Below are 27,205 nucleotides of genomic sequence, written 5' to 3'. Positions count from 1 at the left end.
GACTTAGGCTCCTTTTTCTTCACTGACCGAGTTTTATCCATTAAAAATAGTTCTGTAAAGAAGTTCATAAATGTACAATTTATATTTGTCAGTAAACTAATTCCAAACATTTACCCATACAGTAGGCCTGCGGATTAATAGGTTTTTAAGAACACAAGGAATCCAAAACCAGTAAAGTGTGTCCACACTTTTGACGGGTAATCTAAATTCAGTCAAGTATTTCTGCATGCCGTGAAGCCACCTAGAACAGAGAACTTGTAGTGAAGGTGTGATCATGTGACAATCAGGTGGAACCTGCCATCAGAGGTGTTGTCTTGCTCTCTACTCTCTTACCTGTTACAGCAGATAGCCAAGAGAAGTTGTTTCATTATCACTGTACCCAAAGAGTTCTCAATCGATTTTCTCTCTCTTTTTCTTTTTCTATCTTGGCTTATATTACCAGCAGTTCATTTGACACAGGAAACAGAAGGTCAAACAGAATGCATTGTAGAATACAAAACCCAGCGCAATGTGCTGTAGTATAGGTTACTACACAAATACAGAAAATTAGCATACTACAGTATGCACAGATATTCTATATACTGCAGAAAGTTGTATGGTACGATACTGAGTCTAGGGCTCAACAATATGGGTAGCCATTATGAGAGTTTCTGGACAGTTGACAGAAGTGTCACTTATTTGTCAGTGACAAATTTTAAAGTTTATAATTTTATGTGCTGGAGCCTCAGTTTTTGAAAGCAGAAACAATCCTTACTGTTGAGTGCACTATCCCATACATTGCCATACACGCATTCATTTTTCCATAAATATACCAAAACCAGTTCAATAGGTCATCTGCACTCATAAGCTCTTAGAAAGCTCCATTTATTAAATATAATTATGAAACGTATGTACACCATTCATTTACAATATTCATATAGAAAAAAAACCAAACAGCCATAGAATTAATTCTCAATAGAAAGCAAGTGTTTTGTCATAGTTGTTTTTCTAGTCAGGAGATATAATGCACTTCAATAAGGATGAGATTTCATTCCAGGAGCTCAGTTGTGAGATTGGCTCAATTGTCGTGGGAAAGAGAATTAAACTGCCTGAATCTGCCCGGCCCATGGGAATTGGGATACACACAAATGACTCATATTCCATCTCTTTTCCTATAGTCTTTTGGTGGTTAATCCCAGTCTATAGTGGTTCCTTGTACTAGTCAATAGTTTCAACATCAAATGCGAGGTTGTCAGATGCGGATGTCTTTAATCTTTTTTTTTTTTGGACACGTTCAGCGATGATCGATCCATTAAAAACAATGTCTGGGAAGGTCCATCGCCCTGCCACAAAACCATTCTCTCAGAACCCTCTCCTCTGGGGTTTCAGTCCATTAGCTTAAGCCCAGTCTATATATGCGGGCTCTGAGACAGACAGGTTTGAGCAGGCACACTGGATAAAGACAATTCCGAGTGATGCTTCAGGCCTCCTGCTGTGCTGTTTTCTTGTGTGTGTGCTTGTGCATGTAAAACCTATTATTATGCCTGTAAAATAATAATATACAGCTCTGTCATTATTCTGGAGGCCCACACACACCACTTCAACATAAGCTTTACTCTCTTCATAGAAAATAAGCAAACAAACAAAGAAAAAATGCTTGTTCTCTTGTGTCCCAGCCTAAAAAGTGTCTGTCGAGTCATTGCTGGCTTCTGATTGGATGCTCAGCCTGCAGTGTAGATAATACAGTGTGGTGGGGTTCTTTGCATGTTCATTGGCGACAGGCTACTCAAAGGTCGAGGACGACAATGAGAGGTCAGATGTAGTATTCTTTGCTGTCGTGGTTGGGTTTGTGCAGGCCCAGAGCAGCCCGGTACGGTGGATGCTCCATGCTGGGGCAATGCGTCTTTCCGGTGATTCCGGAGGGCGCTGGAGTCCGTCGATGTCGGTATAGAAAGCGGATGATGATGGCCAACGCACAGAGGGTGATGAACACCACTGCAGCCACTACTCCTGTTTATTAGATGAATGAAGATGTGGAGATTAGTGTTGCATGTGCTTCCTTTTAAATGGACGCATGAAAACATGCTAGATATTAAACAATTGACCTACGGCTAAGCCACGCCCCCTCCACTCACTCGGACAAACTGTCAACATTCGGGAACAGGCGCTATAGCAGCTGTCACAGTAGGAGACATTTCACAGGAGGCAATTGGTGATTTTTGGAGACAGAAAGATTATGTATCATCTCGAAGTCACCTAAAGGGCCTTAACTATGCATTGGAGGGTTATATTAATCATTTTATTGTTGAGAAGGTCGATGAAAAGCTTCAGCTCCAGGCAAAAATGTAAAGGTCACAGTGTAAGCGTGATAAACCGCATATCGTTGCCATCACCGTTTGGTGCTACAGTATTTACATGAATCATTCAGCACAACATTGTTAAAATTTGTTCTCGTTAGCTAGAAGCTAACGTTAAGGCTAACGTTAGCCTTAACGTTACGTTAGATTTTAAAGATAACGTTCAAATACGTTGTTGACTTAACTTAAAACAGATGTAGACATTCTTGTTTGATTTAACCACGTTTAGTTGGTGTTGTCGTCTAACGCATAACTTAATCCAGAGCAGACACTTATCTCGGTTGAGATGTGGCTTGGGAAAGGGTAAAAAATACACACCGTCACCCAGCCTCTCAGGAACCTAGTGTCGGAGTTGCATGTACCCCATACACACCGTTTGACTATTTTAAACTTAAAATGACAAGAAAAAACGAATGAAAACTGACTAACTGCAATACATTTCAATGGGCATGGAAGCAGAAAATGTTGGAGTGTATTGGGTTAGCTGCGCACTATGATTGGCTCATTGTGTTTGGGGGCGTGGCTTAGCCATAGGTCAATTGTACTGATTCACTTCCTAAAATGTGGTTTGAAAGAAATGATGTGGGTTTGGATCTCATGAATCTATCTTGAGAATAAATGGAAGATGTATTAATATTTCTATCGTTCTACAATGCAGTGCTACAAATGATAACAGCATGAAATAAAACTTCTGATTCAACACTAAAGATGTATGAGGCTGTACAGTTTCATTTCAGAGGATGGTCTATTGCCAGATCTGGTTATTACTCTGAAAAGTTTTTCCAAAAGCACAATATCATGGGGATCTATACCTCCGATTAGTGCCAAGTCATTTTGATCTGCCTTTTTCATTGGGTCTTTGCCTCTGTTTGATTTTGCTGAGTCATCTGGAAGTGGAGAAAGAGAGCAAGAGGAAGACAAAGGACTGGCTTTTGTGATTCTTTTCAGCAGGCTGAAAAATACTGTCATCATTCAGTCTCTTTGCAGTGTGGAAACATTTAAAGAATCATTTACCTGACCGTGTGTGTGTATTGCTCAAAGTGTTGGAGCTGGAAATCGTCCCGCAACTTGATGCTTCCAGACGGCCGATAACGGTAACTAACGGGCTTTGGCTGTTTTGCAGCGCTGCCTTCAGCGGGGTAGCCTGATTAAATTGCACGGAGGACAAGCAGCCAATAAACCCTCTCAATCCAGCCTGGACCAGTTCCTTATCAGAGATGTCACTATCTGAAACAGGAAAAAGAATTGAGAAACTTCTCTAAAATTGTGATGTTAATATACATTCTCCCATCCCAGAGACGACCACACTACAGTTGAAATGTTTGGGTTGGTAAGATGTTTTTGACAGAAGTCTCTTATGCTCGCCAATGAAATATTTCAATATCATTACAATTTAAAGTAATACTTAACAATGTAATTTATTTTTTATGATGGCAAAGTTGAATTTTCAGCCTTCAGTGTCACATGATACTTCAGGAATCATTCTGATATGATAGTTTGGTGCTAGAAAACGGCTTCATATTTTTCGTGGAAACGGTTATACATGTTTTTCAGGATTATTTAATCCTGATATTCTTCGATTTGGGGTGGAATTATCTGTTTGTCTGACTAATGGTAGACCAAGAGAGACATTTCATCAGTGGCATACAAATTATGCATTTCACTTTTCACTGAATTGAAATGTTAAATTGTTAATGAAACCACTCATCAGCCTTCATTTTAAAAGTAGCAGACTACAGAACCACATAAGTAACCTCTGCTTAATGAACTTTTTTTCTTTTAAAAAAAGCTTCATTATTAGTGTCTAAAAAGCCATTCTAAAACAGAATAAATTAGCACATTCAGTACTGGTTCATTTTCCATTTTGCATCTGTAGTTACTAATGAGATTAAAAGGGGTTTGTTGTAGTTATGCGAGTCTCTAAAACATTCTCTAGTTTTGTTTTTATCAGGTAAAAAGAAACGGTCTCCTAGGCAACACTGAGAAATTTCATTTGGCTTTCACTTGGCAACTCATCTGTGACAGCGCTGTCAAAAGTGTGCACACCAAACATCTGCCTCCCAACCCAGTCAACCACCCACCTTTTCCTAACCTGCCCAGTTTCAAACACCTGATGCCACATCGGTAAAATAGAAATGTGTGAAAGGGCACACAAGGAACATAAGGAAATAGAGTCCTCTTCAAAAGCCTGCTAGAAACTCACCTTGGATTCTCCCCAGAATCACTGACCTCACGGGGCTGAGAGCAGAGCCAGGAGACAGGCTGTACTGCTGGGTTACTCTGCTGTCAATCTGGAAGGGCACAGATATCATGGCAGATATCTTGTAAAAGATTTATACCAACATTAAGTTTATATCAGTCATGGTAAGCACAGGAAAATAAATCTCAGTTCAATGTGACATGCTTTTAGAAATATCATGCTAGCACTTTATTTTACAGTCATGTTCCCCATGTACATACTATGTACTTATTATAGCAATTGAAATAACGGGGTAATAACTAGGTACTAACCCTGAACCTACCCCTATACCGGACCTTAACCCATGTAATTGCCTTACATTACCCAGCACTTTCTTTGGTAAATAGACGGTACATAAATACCGTAAATACAATTTAGTACACCCCTCACATTTCAGATGTTTTAAGGTGTGCTTTGGGGTTGATAATTCAAATAAATGTAGAAAAGAAAAAATCCAAGGCACTCTTCTTTTACCTCTAAAGAATTGTACTTCTAAAATGCATGGGGTATTTATATTAAGTACGGTACATAAATATGTAAATGTACTTGTAGCACTTAGCATAAAATAAATGTATTTTAAATACATTTGATTATATTTATTTTTCACAAGGGTAAAGTATAGAAGGTCAAGTAAAATGTCTTTGGAGATCAGATATTGGCCATTGTATTAACACCTGCTGCTATGGAGACAACGACTCACCTGGACAAGGAGTTCCTGTCCCTTTCGATTGATTTTGACCCAGTGGAAGCGTCCGTCTGATAGACTGTCTGACTTTGGGCTGAAGGTTTCTGTTCTTTTTTCTTTGTTCGACACGTATCGTATTTGCAGGCTGCCTGGGAAATCAGAGTAAAAGCTATTGACTTTAAGTCATATGATAGTTGTTTGATACAATTAATGTAGTGTTGTAACATGACAAGATGAATAATGCTTTAAATTTCCACATGTTTAAGTCCACAATGCAAAGTGTTTTTGTATCACCATAAAGGGGTTTGTGATAATAACCATCTTTTACATGGCTACTTACCAAAGAAATGAATGGTCAAAAAATATTGATTCATTCTATAATGTGAGAAGAAAATTTGGCATGTGTATACGCCAAACACTACACTAGCAGTTAAGATAATTAGGACAATGTCAATTATACTGTTCAGTGATCATGATATAAATATATTTGACCACAGATCACTGCAATTTACTAATCAGAATCAAGTACCGAAGAAAGCCATGTCATTTCTTATACACACACATCTAAAAAATGAATAACACCTTAGAAAATATGTCTATAAAATGACCATCAATGTTTAGGGATAGTATGATTTTTTTTTTCAAAGAAATGAATACTTTTGTTCTGCAAGGCTAAATTAAATTAATCAAAAACATTCACAATGTTACAAAAGATTTAAAATTTCAAATAAATTCTGTTATTTTGAACTTTCTATTCTATCATTTCCATCATGGGTTCCAAAAAATTATTAAGCAGCACAATTCGACTGCTGAAAATTCAACCATAAGTCAAAAACATTTTTAAAAAAATCTCATCAACCCCAACCTTTTGAACAGTAAAGTCAAAAGTACATGAGATAAAACCTCCAGTAATATCTGTGGCCTAATAAAAGCGTTTTTCTTTTGGATAGAGTGAGATAAACAAATGACAGAGTGCACCTGGTGCAATCTGTAGTTACCAAAATAGGAAATAAATCACACTACACTTTAATCACAATAAGGTTATTTCACTCCAATTAACAATTTGAGAATTATGAATGCTTGAACATGTTTAACAGTCATTTGGGATAACAGGACCAAGCAAGTCTGCAATGAAAAATTCTCATGTGAATTATGGAACAAGACTAACTCCATTAGTTCTCCCTTCTCTGTCATTAAGTATTCTTTATAGCATTTGCTTGCTTCCTAGCTTTAATGAATTGATTTCCATGATCAGTCTTTCCTTAAGCATACTTTCATTTAGTTCTGCATTTCACGTGCCTCGCCTCAGTGGTTCTTTCTTTTACCACCTTTCTCCCTTTTTTCCTCCCTTTATGTCAAAGATTGATGTGCATTTCTATCTGCTGTTAGCCAGTCATGTGTTCTCGATGAGATGGTGACAATTCTTTTCCTCTAAACGGAAAAAAAAGCAGAGCCGTGAAAGAGTACTGTAAATAGTGATGAGAGACAATGGTTGCAAGACCCCTCAATTTAGATGCCATGTGTTCTTTTGATAAAGGGTGTGGGTGTAACTGAGTGAGAAAAAAAAAAACTCAAAAAGGAAATTGTATGATGTATTACTTTTCTACTATGTAAAAATGTAACCTGCATAGATATCATTGAATGCCAAAGTAACACAGATATTGCATATTTATACTAATCACATACTATTCACGGGGATAGATTTTTTCATCATTTACTCAAATGACTTTCCACAAAAACATACTATTTTCTGGCTGCTCTTTTCTAGTCAATGAAATCAGATAATGACTATGGTGGAAAAAAGTATATTTGCTTTTAGCTTGATACAGGTTTGGAACAATATGAGAATGAGCAAATAATGACTGTTCCCCAAGTTTTAGAGTAACGTAAGACTTGGTACCGTTTGATGATAGCATAACAGCCATGTAATGCTGGTCAAGAGTGTGAGCTGTCAGGATCAGGGCAGGCACATGACGCGTCAAGAACCCAAACGACACTTTCTCTTGAGATTTGGAAACTTCTGAATTATGGAAGCCAGCCGGTGACTCTCTGGCTTCCTCATTTAGAATCCCGGAAAATGGCTCCTGGAGAGTGTACAGGACTGAAGATCCACTTTCAAAGGAAGCTGCTAGAGCTGTGATGGACACAGAGAGACAAAGAAGTCCCTGGTGAACATCATCATCATCATCATCTCTATGCAAATTCAGATTGTGCGCAAAGGCAATGAACTCTACGTCTCATCTGTCATTATTAGAGCTATAGAAACAACAACATTAGCATTGTTTCCTCCCCAACCACAGCTGAGACTGTGGCGGAAAGGTGTCCCACTGATTCTTTCTGTCTCTTCTCATTTTTTGGTCATCTATTCTAGTTAGCAGTAAACAGCCGTTGCTTGAGCGGACCCGTTGTGACATGGCATCGTGAAAAAACAAAGCCATTACATCACTAATCTGACTGACAGGCTGCTGGATGGGTATGAGGCAGAGCAATGGCTGCTATAATTAAATTCCATTTGTCAGTTAAAGCTTTTCTGCCAAAGCCCGTCAGCCCAGCCTCAAGGAATTCAAGGTGAATACGCCATCAAGGCCATGTTGTCATCCACCGGTGGCCAACCCTCCTGATCTAATAGAAAACGCAAAATTGCCTGAAATAGTTGAAATTTCCATAGAATATACAGTGGGTTGACTTCCATACCTGTTGTACACATTCTTAGTACAAACGCCTCCCACAGTATGAGACTCATGCCATATCCAACAGCTCGCAGCAAGCTGTGGCTTAAACGGATATTAAATCATTTCCTATAGAGCCCCGATTTAATTTCTCTCTGTAGGCTTTGATCTAATTGTGCGATTTTACCGTGTAAATCCAATAAAAAAACACTTCCTCCATCAAAAATGCCAACATTCCGGCATTTGAGAACTACAAGCATCTGAGGTGTGCTTGAGTGCCTATTTCATTCAGCTCTTTTTGATTGGTGCAATAAGACCTATGAAAGAGAGCTGGCCTGGAGGCCATCGTAACCTCACCTGTTCTGCAGTGTGGCCCACCGAAGGCTATCTGTGTGCAGTCGCAGGTGTACCTGCTCCTCTCTTCCACACATCTCCCTCCATTATGGCAGATGCTGTCACTTGTGCAGTGACCCGGGCAGCCTGAATTCACCCCAGGGGTGGTCTTAGCACGCTCGTAAAGGTCAAGGGTTACCCCATTAATGGTGAGGGCACGTAAGCAGCCCAGAAAGCCCCTCTGCCTAGAAGCCGTTCCTCCTATTGGGGAGATTAAAATCATTAATTGTCTTTAAAAGCCAAGTATATAATAATGTCATTCTCAGGAAATGATGCCATTTGGGTGCTACAGTATCTGTGTCACAATCACTTCCTACTGACACAATTAACTGAACTCTTATTATTTGATAGTCTTACTCCATATACTGTAGTGTGTAAACTTGATTAAAACTAATTAAATGTTTCTGAATTTCACCATTACACTTTAATTGGCTATATAACAAAAAACATTTTTACTGACATGAAAATCATGCTTTCATATAGATTCTTCTAAAATGCTTAATTTATCTGTCAAACTCTCTAAATAATAGTTTGATATTTGTGACACCATATTTGAGGGAGTGACCAGAGGCAAGTCACTAAACAGATATCGTTTATGCCATAAAACAGAATTCTGCCTGTAAATAATATGGTGTAGCGAAATTATATTTTTGATCTTCAACCCTGTCAAATTTAACCATGCCATGGTTTCTGACTTGAAACATGATTACAGTTTCCTTCTGTAAAACAAACTCAATTTTCTCCGTTCCCACGGTTATTCTTAGCTAAAATATACTCAATATTATTATAACATTACTAGCGACATTTGCATGTCTCAATTGCATGTTCGCGCACCCACAAATAGTTGACTGCTGAGCTGAAGCCGATAGGGTCTTTCAGACGGTGCTTCGGTTAGCTCCAGCGGCAGCGAGTCAACCTGCAGAGAAGCTTCTTTCACATTTCGCTCAGCACGAATATAATGCCATTGACGATCATTTAAGACTACAGGCGATCGAACGGTAAGAACTACTGGTCCATCCCCAAGGTCAAAGGTGAAGGTCACTGTAGAAGGTGCTGAGAATGACAAAAACAGTGGTATGTTTATCTCACACTTTAAACAAAAGAATGACAACGCAGTTCACTGAAAGTTCAGTGAATGTTCTTCTTTTAAAGAAGTGCTCAGAGGCTCTTTCAAGAAACTTGCTGAAGCCTCTATTTTCAGGTCAGACGCACCAAATACGAGTGCATTTCCCTTCAAGCATGTATTATCTAAAATTAACTGTTATGCCACTGTGTCTTGATTTCAAGTTAAAATATCAAATATATAAATAAATATACTTAATTCAGCATATATTTTCTAGAAACAAGAGGTATTTTCTCTTCAAGAAATTCAGCAATTTCTTGCTTCAAGCTAATTTTTTATAATTTTTTATAATTTTTTTTATAAAAAATGTATAATTTAGACCTTTTCTTGGAAAACAAGAATAAGAAAAATAATGTTTTTAAAGTAATAGTCCAAGCACTCACAAATAAGCTCCAGCCTTATGAAGTCTCTGACACCCAGATTCTCCAAGAAGACTCCCGAGAGAGCACTAGTTTTGAAAAACAGTGAAATATCGACGCTCAGTTCGGCTTGCAGGGTGGGGAAGTGCAGATAGGAGGATTCCTGATAAAAAGATGCAGTGTTCCAGAAAAATCCTGTAGCAAAGGGACAGGCAAGAAAACACAGCATGTTGAAAAGCAAATTGTGCTCTCAATTCTATAAAAAAAGGGTCCATCTCTTTTGCATTTTGAAATATGAAAATATATTCAGCAGAGAGCCATATTACCCCCCATTCCCCTTTTAAATTTGGTAAACAAAACACCCACGGTTGCCATAGCAACGCAGCGGTCCAATATGAAGCTCAGCCTGTGAGTTTGTCCGGTTTGTGTCTCCAATGGCGATCTCACTAAGGGGTAAATGGTCTTTATAAGACAGCACACCAGTATCATTTGCCCTGCAGGAGGAGAAAGAGAATGTGGAAAAGGAGAAGTAATGAGCGAAAAGCCAGTATAAAGACTTTTTAATCTCTCTCTGAGGTAGACAATTACCCTCTGAGGAGTGTGTATGCTTCACTTGTTGCTTGAAAAACGGTAATACTTGCCCTATGGCGAGTATTCATCTTTTTGCTTGTCTCACTCACTCTAACAGAAAAGCTAATGAAGGATTTTAAAGTGTGAATCCAATACAGCCTTTTAATTGACTAAAACTCTTCAATCTGTCTCAGATTTCTTTCTTTCATTCTATGAAAAACAACAACCCTATTATCTGAAAAATAGGGGGGAAAAAACTGCTAAAGTCCATTGGGTTATTTTTTTTTTACCTGAAGATTAACGGTATGTCATATTGCATAAATTATATTTGACTGAAATGCTTTTAAAGATGTTATCTTCTACAAATGATAAAACAGTGCAAGATGTTATGTCTTGTGGAATAGAAGCCTTTGAGCTATAAAACTTTGTTTATGATTACTACTATATAGTGATTTTCAAGTTGAAATTGTGTATACTGTATAAATAACAGTGACTAGAAAATATTTTAGGTATGGGATTGGCATATTTTGAGTTATATTTGGGCTAGTTTTGATTTACCATTGGGATTTTTTTTGTAGCGCAAACCTGACAAGTCTGATTCACTGTAAAATAAAAATTTACCAGATGTCTTGGTCTGCATCACAGTTGCAGAAGTAATTCATATCCCTACAGTTGCCATCCAAGCTACAAGAACACTGCTGGACCCCAGGCAGAAATCCTCCCCAATATGTTCGTTTCACTCCGTCTCTATCCAGCCACCACGACAGAGGCGTTCCATCTGAAAAAGGACAAAATGCCCCAAGGATAAATATATATATATTTTTAATTTTATATTTCTTGCAGTAAATAATTATACTGTTTGGAGTCTAATGTAATTTTGTCATGCATGATGACATCTGGTCTCCTGCTGCTCTGAGACTCCTGTCAGTCAAGTAGCCGTTATAGTATCGCTACAATGTGCGTGACCAGACATCTGCTATCACAGCGGTGCAGAGATCTGTCCAAAAGCTTAGCCAATGACAAATGGCAATCAGATATGCAAGATGTCTAGTGCAGGAGGTTCATATTTGAACAATGTTTGATCAAAGGTTGATCTTTGCTCAAAGGCTTTATTGGATCTCATTCAGATTTTGCAAATCAAAATGAATCCAAAGAGTGAGCCAAATGTTTGATGATAAGTTAACTCCAACCCAGTAAAAAGCCTAAGCACATCAACCTCACAGAGTCAAAAGTATTAAAGCAGTGTGCAGAAGAAAAAAAAAACATATGGAATAATTTAGCGTAAAAGCTTAGAATCTTTTTTTAAGTCTTTAAGCATGCCTTTGCAATTCAAATGCTCTCATCACTTCCCACAACCATCCCTGCATGACAAAAATTACAGTATAACCACTTTTTAAGTGAACATCATCATTCACCGCACATCGTCGTCATGTCACACTTGAGCCCCTTTAATATCGGTGGTAATAACCTGCTGTTGTGAATCGTTTAGCTGTGAGGTATGTTTTTGTTCCTTTGGAGCATATTAACCAAATTTAGAGGATTAGAATTCCTGAGGTAACATAAATCACACACTTCATAAAAAGACAACATTTCAGCGGTAAAGAGAAACACAGTGGACCAGAGTAAGAAAGCAGAACCAACCCCAGGTGTCAAAAAGCCGAGACTTCCTGCAGCGATACATCACTTCCTGTTGGCAATGTTCTGAGGAGGTCACGAGCGAGCGGAGATGGTATGGTGAGATGGTGTAGTTAAAGATGAGAACGAAAGGGCTGCGCGGAGTGGATCCTCGAATGTCAATGGGCCTCGTGTAATCGTGACCCACCACAGTCCAAACTTTATCTTCTGTGCAAGAAACACACACACACACAGAGAAAAACAGCACACTTGAAAAACTACTAAAGACTGAAATCCCCATCGACTCCGAACGTGCATCAACCCTCTCAAGCCTGCACTCGATCGACCGTATGTGCTTGTGAATGAAAATGAGAGATTAACGGAGTGATGGAGTCGTATGCAAATACCTGATGAATATTAAGCAGAGAACAGAAGGTCACTCATTCAGGAGGGTGTGAAATGATGAGAGTGCGGTAGTCGACACTAGCACCTTTCACTATGCACATTGAAATAGGTTTGTGGTGTCTTGCAGAATTAGCATGGCTAATAGCTCCTGTAATTGGGGTCAGTTTCAAACGATTTTCTTGCCGGTGCTTGTTGGCGTCGCTTGAGAAAAAAAAAGATCTATTTGTATTGGGTCTCCAAGATCTTTTAATGCATTCAGCGTGACAAAGCTAACTTTGCAATGTGAATAAAGCTCATTGAAAGCTGACTTGGTAAAGTAAAGCCAGCTTAGCTGTGCCAATGTGCAGCAGGTGGTCACATCGTATGACAGCTTCCCTGGGATTACTTTTCTCAGCTCGGCTTGCAGCTCCAATAACATCAGAGCCAAAACCTGCCGCCTATGAAACTAAGAAAAATGAAGCTATCAGTCTCAGCTAGTATGTGCTGCCAGTCTCTGCAGGCAGAAATGCTTCTTGATATTTTTTCTTTCTTTACCTGCACTCCTCCCCGCTGCTGACATAACGGGGCTTGAATTTCCCTGCGTGATGATATAATGCATTATAGTCTTATCTCAGAAACAAATCAGCCCAGCATCTGATGCAGCAGAGTAATGTCAGAGGCCAAAAACCAAGGTCGGTGAAATTGGGGATGAAACCTGACAGGAGATGTGAGAAAACACATTGTTCCTGGTGGCAGAGGATACATCTGCTTGCATGCCCCCACATGTCTTGGAGAGAAACACAATTGGTTATCATATACAGTATGGGCTTAGTCAAGTCAAGTCAAGTAAGCTTGATTGTCATTCTCATAATATGTGGAGACATACAGTGTAACGAAATGTAATGCCTAGCAGGACCACGTTGCAACATATTGAAACATAAATATAAACAGTTGAAGAATAACATATAAACCTACACATACCTTAGCTAACCTACTGACCTACTGAAAGAGGCAGTCTAACTATAAATATATTATATATAATCAAACTATGTATATACTAACACATATAATAAATCTAAGTATATATATGAAGAGTTCAGATGCAAAAGCCTCTAAATGCCATTTGAAATTTTCTTCTTTAATGATGATTTTTATCAAACTTGTATATTTAAGTTCAGTATTTTCACTTAAATGGCAATGATAATTACCTATTAATTGTTATTTAAGTGAAATTACTGAACTTAAATATACAATTTTGATAAAAATCATCATTAAAGAAGAAAATTTCAAATGGCATTTAGAGGCTTTTGCATCTGAACTCTTCATATACTTACCTTAAAGACTGTACATATACCCTGGACATATTAGCATCATATAATATGTAATTTTACTGTAAAATATATATAGCCAAATTTATTTATTTTTTCTTAAAGAAAACAAACAAACAAAAAAATGGTAAAAGAGTTTTTGTTTTATGTTAATTAATTAATTCATTCATTCATTACATTTACATAGCGCTTTTCTCGGCACTCAAAGCGCTTTACATAGACAGGGGAATCTCCTCAACCACCACCACGTTACATTTTTTGTATAATAATACATGTCGTTTTTTGTGCATGACCCTGTGCACGGAGCATTACATGAGCATTGGCGATGTTTTATGGAATTTATTATGTGATTTTCTAATGTAAACTGTATTATTATGGCGGTTATCAGTACATTTTAAGGTAAAAAGCAGATTTTTGTTCAAGTAGTTTGGTATATTAACATTATCATTTATTAAAACATATGGTTATAAGTAGCCTGTGCCACCCTGTAATATTTTTTACAGTGTAATGTTACTACAAAAAGGGCCAGATCTACTAAACTGGGCAAATAAGCTTGACACTGCATTCCCATAAAGAGAAGATAGTAGTGGAAAGTTCGGACAATGCGCAAATTAAAGAATAAATGCAGCCACGTCTAGCGCAAAATGAGTTAAGACATGCCTCCACTTTTGGTATTAAATAATGGTGCAAATACAAGAAATTAACTACCAAAAACCATAGCAAAATCATGTTGCGTGATTTATTTAAATACTTTATTTTATGCCTGAAAGGGAAACTCCCAACAAATGCATATCCAATAAGGTCAGCTACAAAAATAACCGTGTTGTGCCGACAACTTTTCATTGCCAATTTTTCCTCAGCGTGTCTTTAGTAAATCCTGACGGTATTTCTTTCAACGCCAAAAGAAAGTTTGCACTGGTACAAGCTGTTAGTAAATCTGGCCCATAAGGTCAAATTCATTCACTTTTGCATTACTCTGTATTTCAATGCACAAAACTGAATTTCTCACAGCTATCACGCAGAGTTTGCAGCAGGAGTAATTGCTAAAATGATGAAGAAATGATGGAAAAGTTATAATAATCCATCCTACATCACGGGAAATAAACAACGCTATCAATAGGCACAAATTACAGCAACATCACACCATCTAGATGTCTTGGAAACACTCATCAGCTGCTTCGTTGGATCCAGTCTAGCTGAATCAGGGATGTTTGTGTGTTGCTTGAGCAAAAAATCTGCCTCACCGGAGGCTCAATGGGAGGAAGGTTGGCCAACCCTAATCCAACCTGCTGAACTAGACAGCCGCATGAGATGCTGAACTCACTTAATGAGATGTGTGATTTCTCCAGGCAGTCCTCCACACATGCTGAGGTCACACCTGTCCTTGCACTGAATAAGGTTTGTAAATGAGAAGTGCTGAGGTTTGAGCTTCATCATTGAATAATGTTAAACATGATGAACATCAGTGTATAATACATCTAGAAATGTGCAAAGCTGGGTATGCATAATTAGATCACTCACCTGCCATGGTGCAGTTCACTTGAGTGTGCTCTAGAGGTCCACTCCCATCAAGGTCGATTGTAAACACACTCGACTGGCTTCCCGTTTTCCTGAAGGCCTCGCAGGATCGCTCATATATTGCTGAAAAATGATGAATCATAGAAATGATGGAAATAAATCTGCTGCTGTTCTGTTTATGTTGTGTTTGATTACAGAATGCTTGCATTTTGGCACATCAGCATGCTTGGCACAGAGATACTCAGCCTGTGGGAGGTAAAAAAAAAAAAAAACACTAAAGTGAAATCAAGAACATTGTTTTTTTTTTTTTTTTGCCTTAAAGTTTAAGGTATAATCATAAGAAAAAACATCTGTCAACTTTTGTTAATCAGCAGAATCAGTCAAACACTCGGAACACTCTGCCTGGCCAAAAACAGCCGGTATCTGTTAAATCAGCCACAAATAAAAACAGTGTGTCATGTGCAGTCTTTTTTCATTTATATTAAATTAACTTCCATAACCATTGCAAACAGTTATTTAGCAAACGGAGGTAATTACTGTTTTCTTGGGGCCTGTTTGTTACGACAGAGAAGTCCTCTGTGCGACAGAGAGAACTAATTTGTTGCACGTGTTGTTTTGCTGACGGTAAATCGCACAGCAGGACTTGTAAAAAGGAAATATTGCATTTCTTTGTCTTTTGGTGCAATAAGTCTAACAGATGGCATTGCCATACCTCTCTCTCCTCCAGAGAACATGTACAGATGAAACTGTTCATGTGGCGGCAGATTAGAATATATTGATGTTTAATATGATTACAAAATTTGCTGAACAAATTTGACAACAAATTTGATTACGGCAAGGATGCGTATGAAAATATCTGGTGAAAACAATTACAGCTTACTCGCAATACTGTCATAGATACAGATGCCAAAATTAAATGGATAAGTTGGTGAGTGCATTGATTCAAATCACTGTTACACTTGTCAAGTGATGCATTATGCATGCCATAATTAATGTTAATGATTTAAAGATAAAGGGCAAGTATCATTGGCCTATTCAAATAGGTATCATTTACAAATAGTTGCACAGTTGGACTTTGCATAACTCACAGTTGTGGCAGGTGGCTCCTGTGTATCCTGTTCCAGAACAGTCACAGTAAAACTGGTCCCATGACTGGATGCATTGACCACCGTTTTCACACAGATTGGGCAAACACCTGTTGGGATGAACACGTTCATTTGAAATGATAATTTTTTTAGATTTTTAGATTGGGTAATAATAACCATTTTTATTGCTCATACCCATTTTATTATTATTATTGTACTGTATGTAATATTATTACAAACAATACTATTATTAAACATTTTTCTATGCTTATATGTTATGAGTTGCCCCACACTGAATCTAGCCTACTTACTTCCATTCAATTTTCATTTTCCTTCAGTACTACGTCTGGGTTTGCTGTATATTCTTGGGTTTTCTGGATCAAATTTTTACCAGTCCAATTAGCAAACAGAGGGAGTGGCTGAGAACGATGATGTTGAGGTAGGAAAGTTTGAGTTGTAGACATTTGTCATGACCAAACGTTAGCGATTGGTTATTGCAAATCCAGAGTGACTCTGGTCCAATAGTTTTAAAGACTCTCTGTACAAATGAAATGTGTACGAGAGTCTGGTAGGACCAGGCTACATTGAATCTGCTTCAAAAAATATTTCCATAGAATTGGGATTGGGAATGTGGTTCTACACATTCTATGTTACTTGCATGTTTTATTTTGGATTATTTTGAGTAATTTGGTTATAGTCCAAGCTAAAAAGAGAGAGTATCACCCCGAGCTTTGTTTAACCCATTTCATTAACTGTTAATTATTTTCCATTAATGGATTTTTCTCCAAAATTAGCATAGAAAAGGCAAATAAATTCTGCCAATTTTATCTGGGCCAAATTCTATAGCTGATAACTACATTTTTTAAGTCATGCATAATGATTCAGATAAAAGTAGTAAGGAAGCAATGTGTGTGAGCAAGAAATCAATGGGGAAAACGGACCTGTCTTGTATGTTGCAAACATCAAAGCTAAGCTGGCTAAAGTTGCCCAGGCTTTCCTGCTGAATCTGAAGGAAGTCGACCGGATGGTTGTTGATGAACAGGAGACGAAAGCAGCCCTGAAATCCTCTGCTGGGGTTCTCACAGATGAAATTGCTCTGGAATAAAGGGCAGCCTAAAATAATGGAAAATTCCAACTTATTGTCTTTTAAATCAAAAACAACATCCACAACTAATACCAAGTTGCACAAAGACAAATCTCTGCAAAGCAGCTTCTATAATCTCAGCAGGACTGCAATATCTCAGAAGTCAGCAAAATGAGAGATTTAGAGGTCTTAGTTAAGACATTGAAAGTTTGAGTCAGAGATTTCAATAACAGCATTGAAGAAAACGCATTTATCCTCAACAGTAATTGAATGTGGTTAGAGCTGCATGAATGAACTAAAAACCTTGCTTGTGAAATGAATAGACCCTAAGAATTTCATTCAGGAATATGAGGAACGTTCAGTTGATGGAGGTTAGAGTTAAAAAGCCAGACGAAAATTGTACTTTGCATTCAGGATAATGTTTTGGGTAATAACTGCTTTGTGCCCGCAGCCATTAGGCTAGTTCAGAAAGGAGATCAAAATAAGTTATTATCCCTGAATTTGAATATAGCCAGTAACTCTTTCCAAGAATCAGGATAAACAAGTTATTTCCATTTCTAATATTATACCTCCAACGTAGATGGTTGTTTTTTGCACGTTCTGGCTAAGGCCAATGATTTCCATGAAGACAGGCTTCTGATTGTTGACTGTTAAAGACACTTTTTGACCCTTGAGCTCGACGGCTATGGAATGCCACTGTCCGTCACTCAAATTCTGACCTGAAACACAAACAGTATAGGCATATACAATATCTAAAAATGTATTAACAATCTAAATGCTATTGCTCCTACATATCTTACCACTGAAAACCTGAGCAGAGTTTTGTGGCCCTGCAGAGATAGAGAGGAGCAGCCGGGCCTGGCTGAGCTCCAGAAGCAGGTTAATGGGGTCCGGATCATGAGAGAGAGGGACTGAGAACAGCAGCCCTTCTTGATTCCACGTGCGGAACTGAAGGCGTACAGAGAGACCCTCTGTAATATAATCTGCGGGGAGCGCCAGGAAGCTGCCTGTGGAACTGAGAAACGTCACAGCCACTGACGACGACTCAGAGCAGGAGAATGTCACATTTCCCTTAGTGAGGAAGAGAGAGAGAAGAAGAAAATATGAAAAAGAAAGAATAGAGGAAAATGTGGAGAGCAGAATTAAAAAGGAAAAGACAACGAAAAGATGGAAACAAGGAGTCATACTAAATCATACTGATGTTGGGAGTGGGCACATATAAATAATATATAATATATAAAGGGAATTATTGTAGCAATAGCAATGTGTGCTGGCAGTTTCTTCCATCTTAGCAAACAGTTTAAAACTCTATAGTTCAGCATCTCTCAAACTGGGGTTTGTGAACCCCTCGGGGTCCCATAATATAACTTATCAAAACATATGAATTGGAGGTATTATGAAAAAAGGTAATAATCAGATGATTGTGCCAAAAGTCTATCTACTGTATATATGGAACATTATGAATAGTGGTGTTATTTTTATTTTCTTCCTGTGATGGGGCAGCCCCAATAGTTTACACTGAAAAAAAGCCTGTACATGCCAGTTTATTGTGTAACAAAAATACCATTAATATCTAGATAAAACATTTTATCTATAGTTTAAGTTTAAAGTTCAATAATCACATTACGCCGTATAGTGATTAACGTTTTTCTCCAAATTTAAGACCTTTTAAAATGATCATTAAGATTTATGTTGTACTATTTAAGATATCATTTTTTTTCTATGACCTTAAATTTGATCAAACCTAATTTAAGACTTTAACGAACCAATGGAGCTTAAAAAACCCAAAGGAGACCTCAAAGTTAAAAAAAAAAAAAAATCTGCTATAAATCAATACCTCTCAAAACTTTAATAATGAAACATTTAGGTTTCCTATTTACAACATGAGCATGGAAGCCATGTTTAATTTAACTTTTGTTTTGAGGACCAAAGTGAAGTTCTCAAATCATTTTGAAAGTGTAACCTATATAAACAATACGCCACACAGTTGCTTAATTTTAATCTACAGCCTGTTAATCAGAATTAATAATCATGATTAAAATATCAAGGGAATCCTGCAGCTCTTCATTTATATTGTACTACAACAGTTTAAACAAATAGCTATAGCACTGCATGAACATCATTCAGTCGGTGAACTGTTTGGAATGTACAGCAATAAGCTGGTAAGATTGTTGACAAGATGGAGGGTAAGAAAAAAATGAAGATCATTGCTCTTTTTTTCCTGCCTGCGAGAGAAATGGAAAAGAGGAAAGACATCACAGCCTCTTAATTAGGGAAAGAGAGCTCTTTTATGGTGTGATGCACAAAACTTCACACAATTGCAGAAGAACACACAGAGCTTAGGGATGCACCGAAATGAAAATTCTTGGCCGAAACCGAAAACCGAAAAAGAGGAAACCAAGGCCGAAAACCGAAACACCGAAAGAAATTATGCCAATTATCAGTATCATTGCATTTATGGCTATGAATGTGTACAAATGATACTAAAATCAAGGCATTGCAATTGCATAAATTACTATAAAATTTTCAAAGAATAAATCAATTACAAATTATGAAAATATTTATTTAGCACAATGCACAGTATAAAATAAAATTCAAACTAAAATGTTTTTGACCCCACTCATGTGTACATTAAATAATAACCTAATGGCCTGCAGAAATGTTTTAAAATTAAATGTTCTCTCATAAAAACAAAGCGAGTGCAAACTTCTTCTCATCACACCAGCACCCTTTGCACGTCCAAATTAGTTTCTTACATTTAAAAAATTTAGCATAGGCTACAATAGCATAAAAAACCTTTTTAAATTAACAAAGGTCCATGATTAATACAAATGTACATGAAACTTAACGAAACATGTTTAGTGAATGTAGAAAATATTTAAGAGAGCATTTAGTTCTATACATAGCCTACATGTTCCTCTATATATTTTTTTGTAATGTCACAAGTAATAATCTCAGGGTTTACTGGGTTTTACATGATTATTTTTGTATTGGTGGTGGAATACTAAAAAATAAACATTGTCATGTGTTTATCTTTCTTCTTCTCACCGATTTCTAATGGTTAGAGGACAGTTACTTGAGTCGTCCCCTGTCGTTTCAAGGAATAGTACAACGGAGAGCGGGTCCAGTATAAACGCCTCGACCGTTTGGAGCGGTGCGCGCGCTGTCTGAGGAGACTCGCGCATACTTTCGCCTGCCTCCGCAGCGTGAGTGAGTCTCCACTTGACCCGCTCGCATCCGGAGTCGTTGTCATGGCGGCGCGCATTGTTTAGAGCAGATATAGGTGGATAAACAAGGCTTCCGTCTCCTCGCGGGTTTAGATTCACTGAAATACGTCCGCACCGCAAACATGTTGCTTCAGACAAGCACGTGCAGGTCGCGGTTTCTGTTTGCGTCATCACAACATTTCGGCCGTATTGTTTCGGTGATAAAAGTCTTTCGGCCGAAAACCGAAAATGCACTTTTGGGCCATTTTCGGCCGAAAATTTTCGGTGGCCGAATATTCGGTGCATCCCTAACAGAGCTACTGTGATTTACCAAGTGACACTGTTGCAAATTGCATTGGATATAAATGCCTTTTGTGTGAATAAAGATATCCATGATACAATAAAAAAATAATACATTAACAAATCTATGCTTTTGAAGTCTCACATTGCCTTTCACAACAAGATTTCATATCCTTCACAAAGAGTGGTATTTGATGGTCTTCAAACTAACTGGTTAAGGTGTGTTGTGATTCTCACAATATAGGCATATATTTACAGTAACACTAGCACTTGTAAAAGTTCAAACTTACCACGGTATAGATCTGTGGCTTCCGTCTCTTTGCCATGTCGATGACATTGACGCCATTGTAGTTTAGGTTCTCTATGCAGCCATGGAAATTTTCATGGAGAAACGTCCCAGGCTTTCCAGGCAAAGGGATTCCTCCGAAACTGAGCTTGAATAAGGACAGACAAACACATAGAAACACACACACATACACACAAAACAACCACAAATCCCAGAGATCAGTAACAATACAGTTTGTATAGCAGAAAATACTTTTGAGGGCAATTTTATAAGACTTTTATATAGAATAAATATAGGCATTTTATAAACCAGAAACATTCTATACTTTGCTGTCCTTGTTATAACGGGAATCTCTTTAAATGAACAAAGAAAAGATCAAATAGAGAGAAAAGGAAAGTGGTAAATATTTTAGCTGTTTGTAACGAGGTTAATCTATAATAAATGTTATCAATTTTCATTCAGTATTGAACCCATTAATCATTAAAGCGAGAATGAGTAAAAAATACAAAAAAAATGGGATTGGGGTGTCTGCTCTCATGTTTGAAATAATCACGTATACCTGTACACACAAATGAATAAATGGAGGAATGGAAGATATGGTGGAGGTTGAAGAAAAGAAAAGTTGGAAAAGGACAGAAAAATTTGTAACAAAAATAAAGATGAAAGTATATTAGGAAAACGCTTGGTTGCGGGGCGCTTGTTGGAGGGCCCTGCGATAATGATACCGTGTATAGACGATAGCCAGTGATATTGTCAAAAGCATCAGCTATCGGCCTTATCAAGAGGATTTGACATTTCCAATTAATGTATTAAATTAGGCTATTGTTATTTGTGCTACGTGAGTAATAATGAGCAACACTTGGGCGACGCACCAGTCTCGTATCTCTCACAGAGGAGCGGAAGCATAAAGCAGGAGTGACGACAGTGGAGATCGAGATAGGGTTTTGTTATATATGACAGCAGTCGTCCGTGAGGGGCTGCTGTCTTTACTTTCATTTTGTATTTGTTTATTTTATGTTTATTAAAGTTTTTGAATGTTCGCCGGTTCCCACCTACTTCGTCCCACAACATCTAACCTTGCTAGAGTGTATTTTAAAGGGTCTGTGTTTGTTTGTTTGGTTTACATCTTTACCTGTGCTGAGATTCCTGGAATCACTGACTTTGTTCTCTATGGTACTTTGTTTCAGGCTTTCATAAGTTTGCAGTGACAGTGATTGAATAAAATGTTTTGAAATGTGGTTTCAGATAACAAGGGAGTAGGATATCTTTATGCTTGTCGCAGTAATAGACCTTATTCTTTTTTGTTTTGTTTTGTTAGAACAAGAATACATTTGTTAAAGGGATACTTCACCTCTGGAAAGATGAATTGAAGATGAGAGAGACAGATTGTGACTTTATTTTAAGATAAATTCCCAAAAATGAAAACGGAAAAAATGGAATTTGGGAAAAAAAATAAAATGGGCCCTAATAGAAAATAATTCAGATTTATAATAATTTACACCCAGATCACACCTCATAGTCTATCTCCAGTGTGTCCTCTTGTCCTGGACTGCGGAAGTGTTGCGTGTGTCCATCCACGGTGAAGTTGACATGTTTGTTAAATCGCTCAATTTGAACAGAGTGCCAGTGGTGGTCATCCAGCAGGCTTCCTACCGTGACAGAAGATGAGCGACCGCTAGACTGAGGCTTGGCATCGTCTGTACAGAGACAGCAGAAGAGAGACTAGGTACATAGACTTTAGAACCTAAAGGTGTGTTCACACATGTAGTTTGGTTCTCTAGGTTATTTTTTCTGGACCAAAATAGAAAATTATACATTTAGTCCTCGTTCATGTAGTGTTATTTTTATCACCGGACCTAAAAAGGAGATGCAATGAGATGTATATTTTGCAATGAAACATATCAAACACCCAAAACAATGCTGTGTTCTGGGCTAAATTTTATGTGCAGGTACCTCAGTCTACTTTTTTAGTACACACCTTCTAATGGCAGAGTTTACATTTATTCAAATGAACTGCACTAAAAGAGCAATCGCACCAGAGTTTTAATCAAAACCTGCCAAGTGTGAACACACCCGCGTTGTCAAGAAGTCGGTACTAAAAAAAAAAAAAATGACGATAGCAGCATTTCCTTCTAGCATTTCAAGCACTGTTGAATGGATTTTTAATAACCTCCAGCGCTCAACATTTGTCTCTTATTGGACATTGTGTTTACGCGTTCAACATGTACAGTATGTCTGTGATTGGCTACAATAATCGACGCTTCTAAAACATGTTTTAAATAGACGTCTTTGGCACTTGTGTGCTTACAAAAGACACATAATATATCCCTAATATATCCGCTGATAGATGCTTGCTTTCAAATGCTCCCATGTGTATGTGTGTAAGCGCCAGTGTTGGGTGAGTTACTCTAAAAAAGTAATTAATTACTAGTTACTAATTACCTCTTCAACAGTGTAATTAGATTACTGTACTAATTGCTCTTTCTAAAAAGTATTTAATTATTTTTAATTACTAATTACTTTCAAAATCCCATATCAATCTCAACCAGCTAAATAATACAAGGACATGAATCTGTTTTAATTCTTCCAAATAAATACTATAAAATTGCATGAATTATCCTTAAACTGACCAAGGTGGAGAAGGTTACATTATAAAAACATACTTTTTAGCATCGGACAATACATTTTGATGTTAAACCCACTATTGTTTTATGATCTCATGACATTTCACACTTTTTTCATACATATTTTACAATAATTCATACGAATTTGTACAAGTGCGGTCGTACAATTTAGACACCTCATAAAATGCATACGAATCGCTGTGAGATCGGATTGATCTATACACAGTATTTACCTCAATTACATCATAAAGTAACTGTATTTAAATTACAGATAAATTAAGAGTAATCCCTTACTTTACATTTTCAAGGGAAAAGTATTTAAATTACAGTAACTAATTACTTAGTAATTAGTTAAACCCAACACTGGTAAGCGCTCAGTGAAGAGCACCAAAGATCAAGAAAGCCTTGATCATTGTAGCCAATCACAGACATACATGTTGAGCGACTGAACACAATGGCCAATCAGAGACATATATGTTGCGCGAGTGAACATAATGGCCAATCAGAGACATACATGTTGAATGTGTGAACACAATGGTCAATCAGAGGCGTTTAAGAATCCGTTCAACAGCACTCAAAATTCTAGAGGGAAATGCTAGTATCATCGTATTTTTAAAATTCAGTACTGACTTGGTACCGAAATTGCTACTTTAGACAACGCTACCTAAACCAAAGAATTCAGCCAGGCACTTCATTAAAACTCCACCAAACTGTCCATCCATTAATCCATCCATCCAAATTCGTTAGGTACTAGGAAGCAAATTCTCAGGTACCTTTCTCTTATTTCACTCTCAGATCCATCAAGATACACTTGAGTGAGAATAAAAGGATAGAAGGTCATCCTGAATAATACGGTATGAGATTCTTTAGCAATTTCCTATTCCTTTGGGAGGAAAAAAACACTCTTTTCTTATTCTCGTTTATCTTGTGCCCTGCCCTTCTCTTCCACTCACCCAAATTGAGATGCAAAATGAGTTTTCCTCTCTGAAGCTCCAGAGTGAGGAAATCTCCTCTCTGTCCTTCTCCGTGAACCAGAACCCCTTCTGCCTGATGGCTCCGAAATCTCAGGGATATCACGTCTTTCACTGTGCTGGTGGACTTCTGGTTGAACCGGTAGAGTAAGGCACTGCGACCGTCGAAGTCTGCCACGTCGGACTCTGAGGAAAACAGCAAAAGGAGATCAAAGAGAATGTGAAAACACCCCCAGAACACCCTCCGCTCCCTGAACTTTTTCTGACCTTCCAAGATCTGTTTGCTCTTGTACTTCCTGTTGATTTGAAAATTAAGCTGAGTTGAATGTTTGAATGCAGTTGAACCTCAGATACTAGGTATGGTATAAAATATGCAAAAACAATATTTATAATTATTTATAATAAATGATTTATCTGTGCACATTAATATTATTTTTTAAAATTAAGGGTAGGACAACCTGTCATTCATACGAAATCACAGCAATAGCAAACTATAAACGTCCAACGGCCCAATCAAAAATCAAATCCCGCCCAAAAGCTGTTTTATTTGGATATGTCACTACAGGGAAGAAAAGCAATTTCCGTTTCATACTGACTTTAATAGTAGAAGGGCTAAATAAACATACAAAACAATGGCTTAATGAAATCTAAACACACAGAAAGACTTGTGTGATGGTCAGTTTTAGGGGTATGGGATAGAATTGATCATTAGTTCAGTTAAAAAATGGAATGGGAAATCTCTACCAAGATCAGTTCATGTAAGGCATCACTCACTGTATGTGCAGCCATAGACCTCTAGCCGTAAACCCATTCCTCCTCTGGGGCTTCCCTCAAGAGGCAGAAGACGCATATATCGAGTTCTAATTGAGTGAGGGAGTTTGTGTTGGACCACTGTGTCCGTGTCACTGTTTCCTGTAAACGTCTGTAAATAAACACATAGAAACACACATATACAGTGATAATGGTCAGAAATTCCTTAAAGGGATAGTTCATCCAATCTAAATTAGCCCATGATTTATTCAGCCTCAAGGTGTATATGACTTTCTTCTTTAGAACTACAATACAATTGGAGTTATATTAAAAAAATGTCCTGGCTGTTCCAAACTTTATAATGGTTCGACACACAGTTCCGGGGGGTTAATAAAGGCCTTCTGAAGCGAAGCAATGTCCATATCCATATTTAACACGTTACAAATGAAAATTCTAGCTTCTGGCCAAATGGCCACAGGCAGTCTACTTATGCCTAAAAAGATATTTTATGATGGACAGATGCACTCTTATGGACTTCAAAACAGAAATGGACATTCACTGCCATTATAAAGCTTGGAAGAGCCTGGGCTAATTTTCAGTTTTTGGTGAACTCCCTTTAATAGACACAATGCTAATACTGAAATCAAATATTTTAAGTACTCTCCCATTCAAAAGTTTTGGGTTGGTTCGATTTCTTTATGTTTTTGAAATTACAGCTTTACTTTGTGTTTATTCAAACAAATGCAACCTTAGTGAGCATGTTGATCTACAATAATATTGTGACAGTAAAATAACTTATCTATTTTAATATATTTTAAAGTGTTATTTATTATGATGGCAGAGCTGAATTACCCCAGTCTTACTGAACCCAAAATTCTGAATGGTTGTGTCTTTATACGTTTATGTAAGCTGATGCTAATATTAGACTTGGTTTGGTCTAATACACAAATAAACAAAACAAAGCTGAATGCTGGTCAAACAGCACAGTAAAATAAATGTGTATTTTCAACATAGTGACTGTTTATTAAATGCTCTTCAACAAAACAGCTTCCATGCTTAAAAAGTCTCTGCAGAAACCATTTAGATGCTTTGTACGATGCAAACATTATATTAGCACAAATGATCCTTTTTGAGCTTGGTTCTTTGCTCCCCAGTGATGATTAAATGAGACTAAATGATTTTCTGATGAGCTCTGACCTTCTCGGTCTTTCAGCTGTGCTGATTCATCTCTGCTGGGCTGTTTTGTTTTGCCAATTTTATTAAAGGATCCTTGAAAATAAATCACTCCCGAGCTTGTATGGGGGAAGTTGCCAAATGATTTTTGGAATATAGTGGCCAGTCTGTTTTTCTTTCACCGAGCTAACGCATGCCGACAGCATACAAACCAGAATAAACTAATTTCCTTCATCTTGTCTACATCATTAAAGTTAATGAAAGATCAAGGGTGCAATGAAACAAGAAAAGAAAACTTACAGATGGAGAAAGATACCTTTTTTATCTGTAGGAGAGAGTGACTAGAATGTGTATTCATTGCCAAGTGAATTTTAAGCCCTAGCACACAGACTGTGAGCATGAATAAACCTCTGACTAAAGATTGACAAGCTTCCAGCATGACTGTAGTGTGGTGCAAATTAGTGGGATATCATTAAAAATTTCAAATCAACGGGCATATTTAATGATC

At 37.5% G+C, this 27,205-nt stretch overlaps 1 protein-coding gene across 6 annotated transcripts in view; it reads right to left on the bottom strand.

Moving 5' to 3' along the window:
- Positions 1-835: 835 nt before the first annotated feature.
- Positions 836-27,205, bottom strand: part of cntnap5l (contactin associated protein family member 5 like) — a 59,197-nt gene continuing 32,827 nt past the window's right edge. For 3 of the 6 annotated variants that reach the window (XM_089124786.1, XM_089124787.1, XM_089124785.1), the window contains 21 exons: positions 25,549-25,696; positions 24,757-24,960; positions 22,692-22,876; positions 21,184-21,327; positions 18,188-18,458; positions 17,957-18,106; positions 17,245-17,416; positions 16,307-16,413; positions 15,222-15,341; positions 12,016-12,216; positions 10,996-11,152; positions 10,171-10,298; positions 9,829-9,999; positions 9,157-9,375; positions 8,287-8,523; positions 7,161-7,394; positions 5,276-5,409; positions 4,540-4,657; positions 3,351-3,563; positions 3,149-3,223; positions 836-1,989 (listed from right to left, as the gene is read on the bottom strand). In XM_089124786.1, coding sequence (XP_088980912.1) covers positions 1,793-1,989; positions 3,149-3,223; positions 3,351-3,563; positions 4,540-4,657; positions 5,276-5,409; positions 7,161-7,394; positions 8,287-8,523; positions 9,157-9,375; positions 9,829-9,999; positions 10,171-10,298; positions 10,996-11,152; positions 12,016-12,216; positions 15,222-15,341; positions 16,307-16,413; positions 17,245-17,416; positions 17,957-18,106; positions 18,188-18,458; positions 21,184-21,327; positions 22,692-22,876; positions 24,757-24,960; positions 25,549-25,696 — 3,585 coding nt within the window. In that variant the 3' untranslated portion in view covers positions 836-1,792. Of the gene's footprint in view, positions 1,990-3,148; positions 3,224-3,350; positions 3,564-4,539; positions 4,658-5,275; positions 5,410-7,160; positions 7,395-8,286; positions 8,524-9,156; positions 9,376-9,828; positions 10,000-10,170; positions 10,299-10,995; positions 11,153-12,015; positions 12,217-15,221; positions 15,342-16,306; positions 16,414-17,244; positions 17,417-17,956; positions 18,107-18,187; positions 18,459-21,183; positions 21,328-22,691; positions 22,877-24,756; positions 24,961-25,548; positions 25,697-27,205 lie in introns of those variants that run through there. The other 3 variants (XM_039674119.2, XR_005623156.2, XR_016148337.1) reach the window with 3 other exon arrangements.

The sequence above is a fragment of the Pimephales promelas genome, chromosome 21, assembly GCF_988280905.1.
Source record: "Pimephales promelas chromosome 21, fPimPro1.hap1.1, whole genome shotgun sequence".
NCBI lineage: Eukaryota > Metazoa > Chordata > Actinopteri > Cypriniformes > Leuciscidae > Pimephales > Pimephales promelas.
The sequence above is the reverse complement of the archived record's forward strand: the minus strand, read 5'-3'. Positions and strand labels throughout refer to the sequence as shown.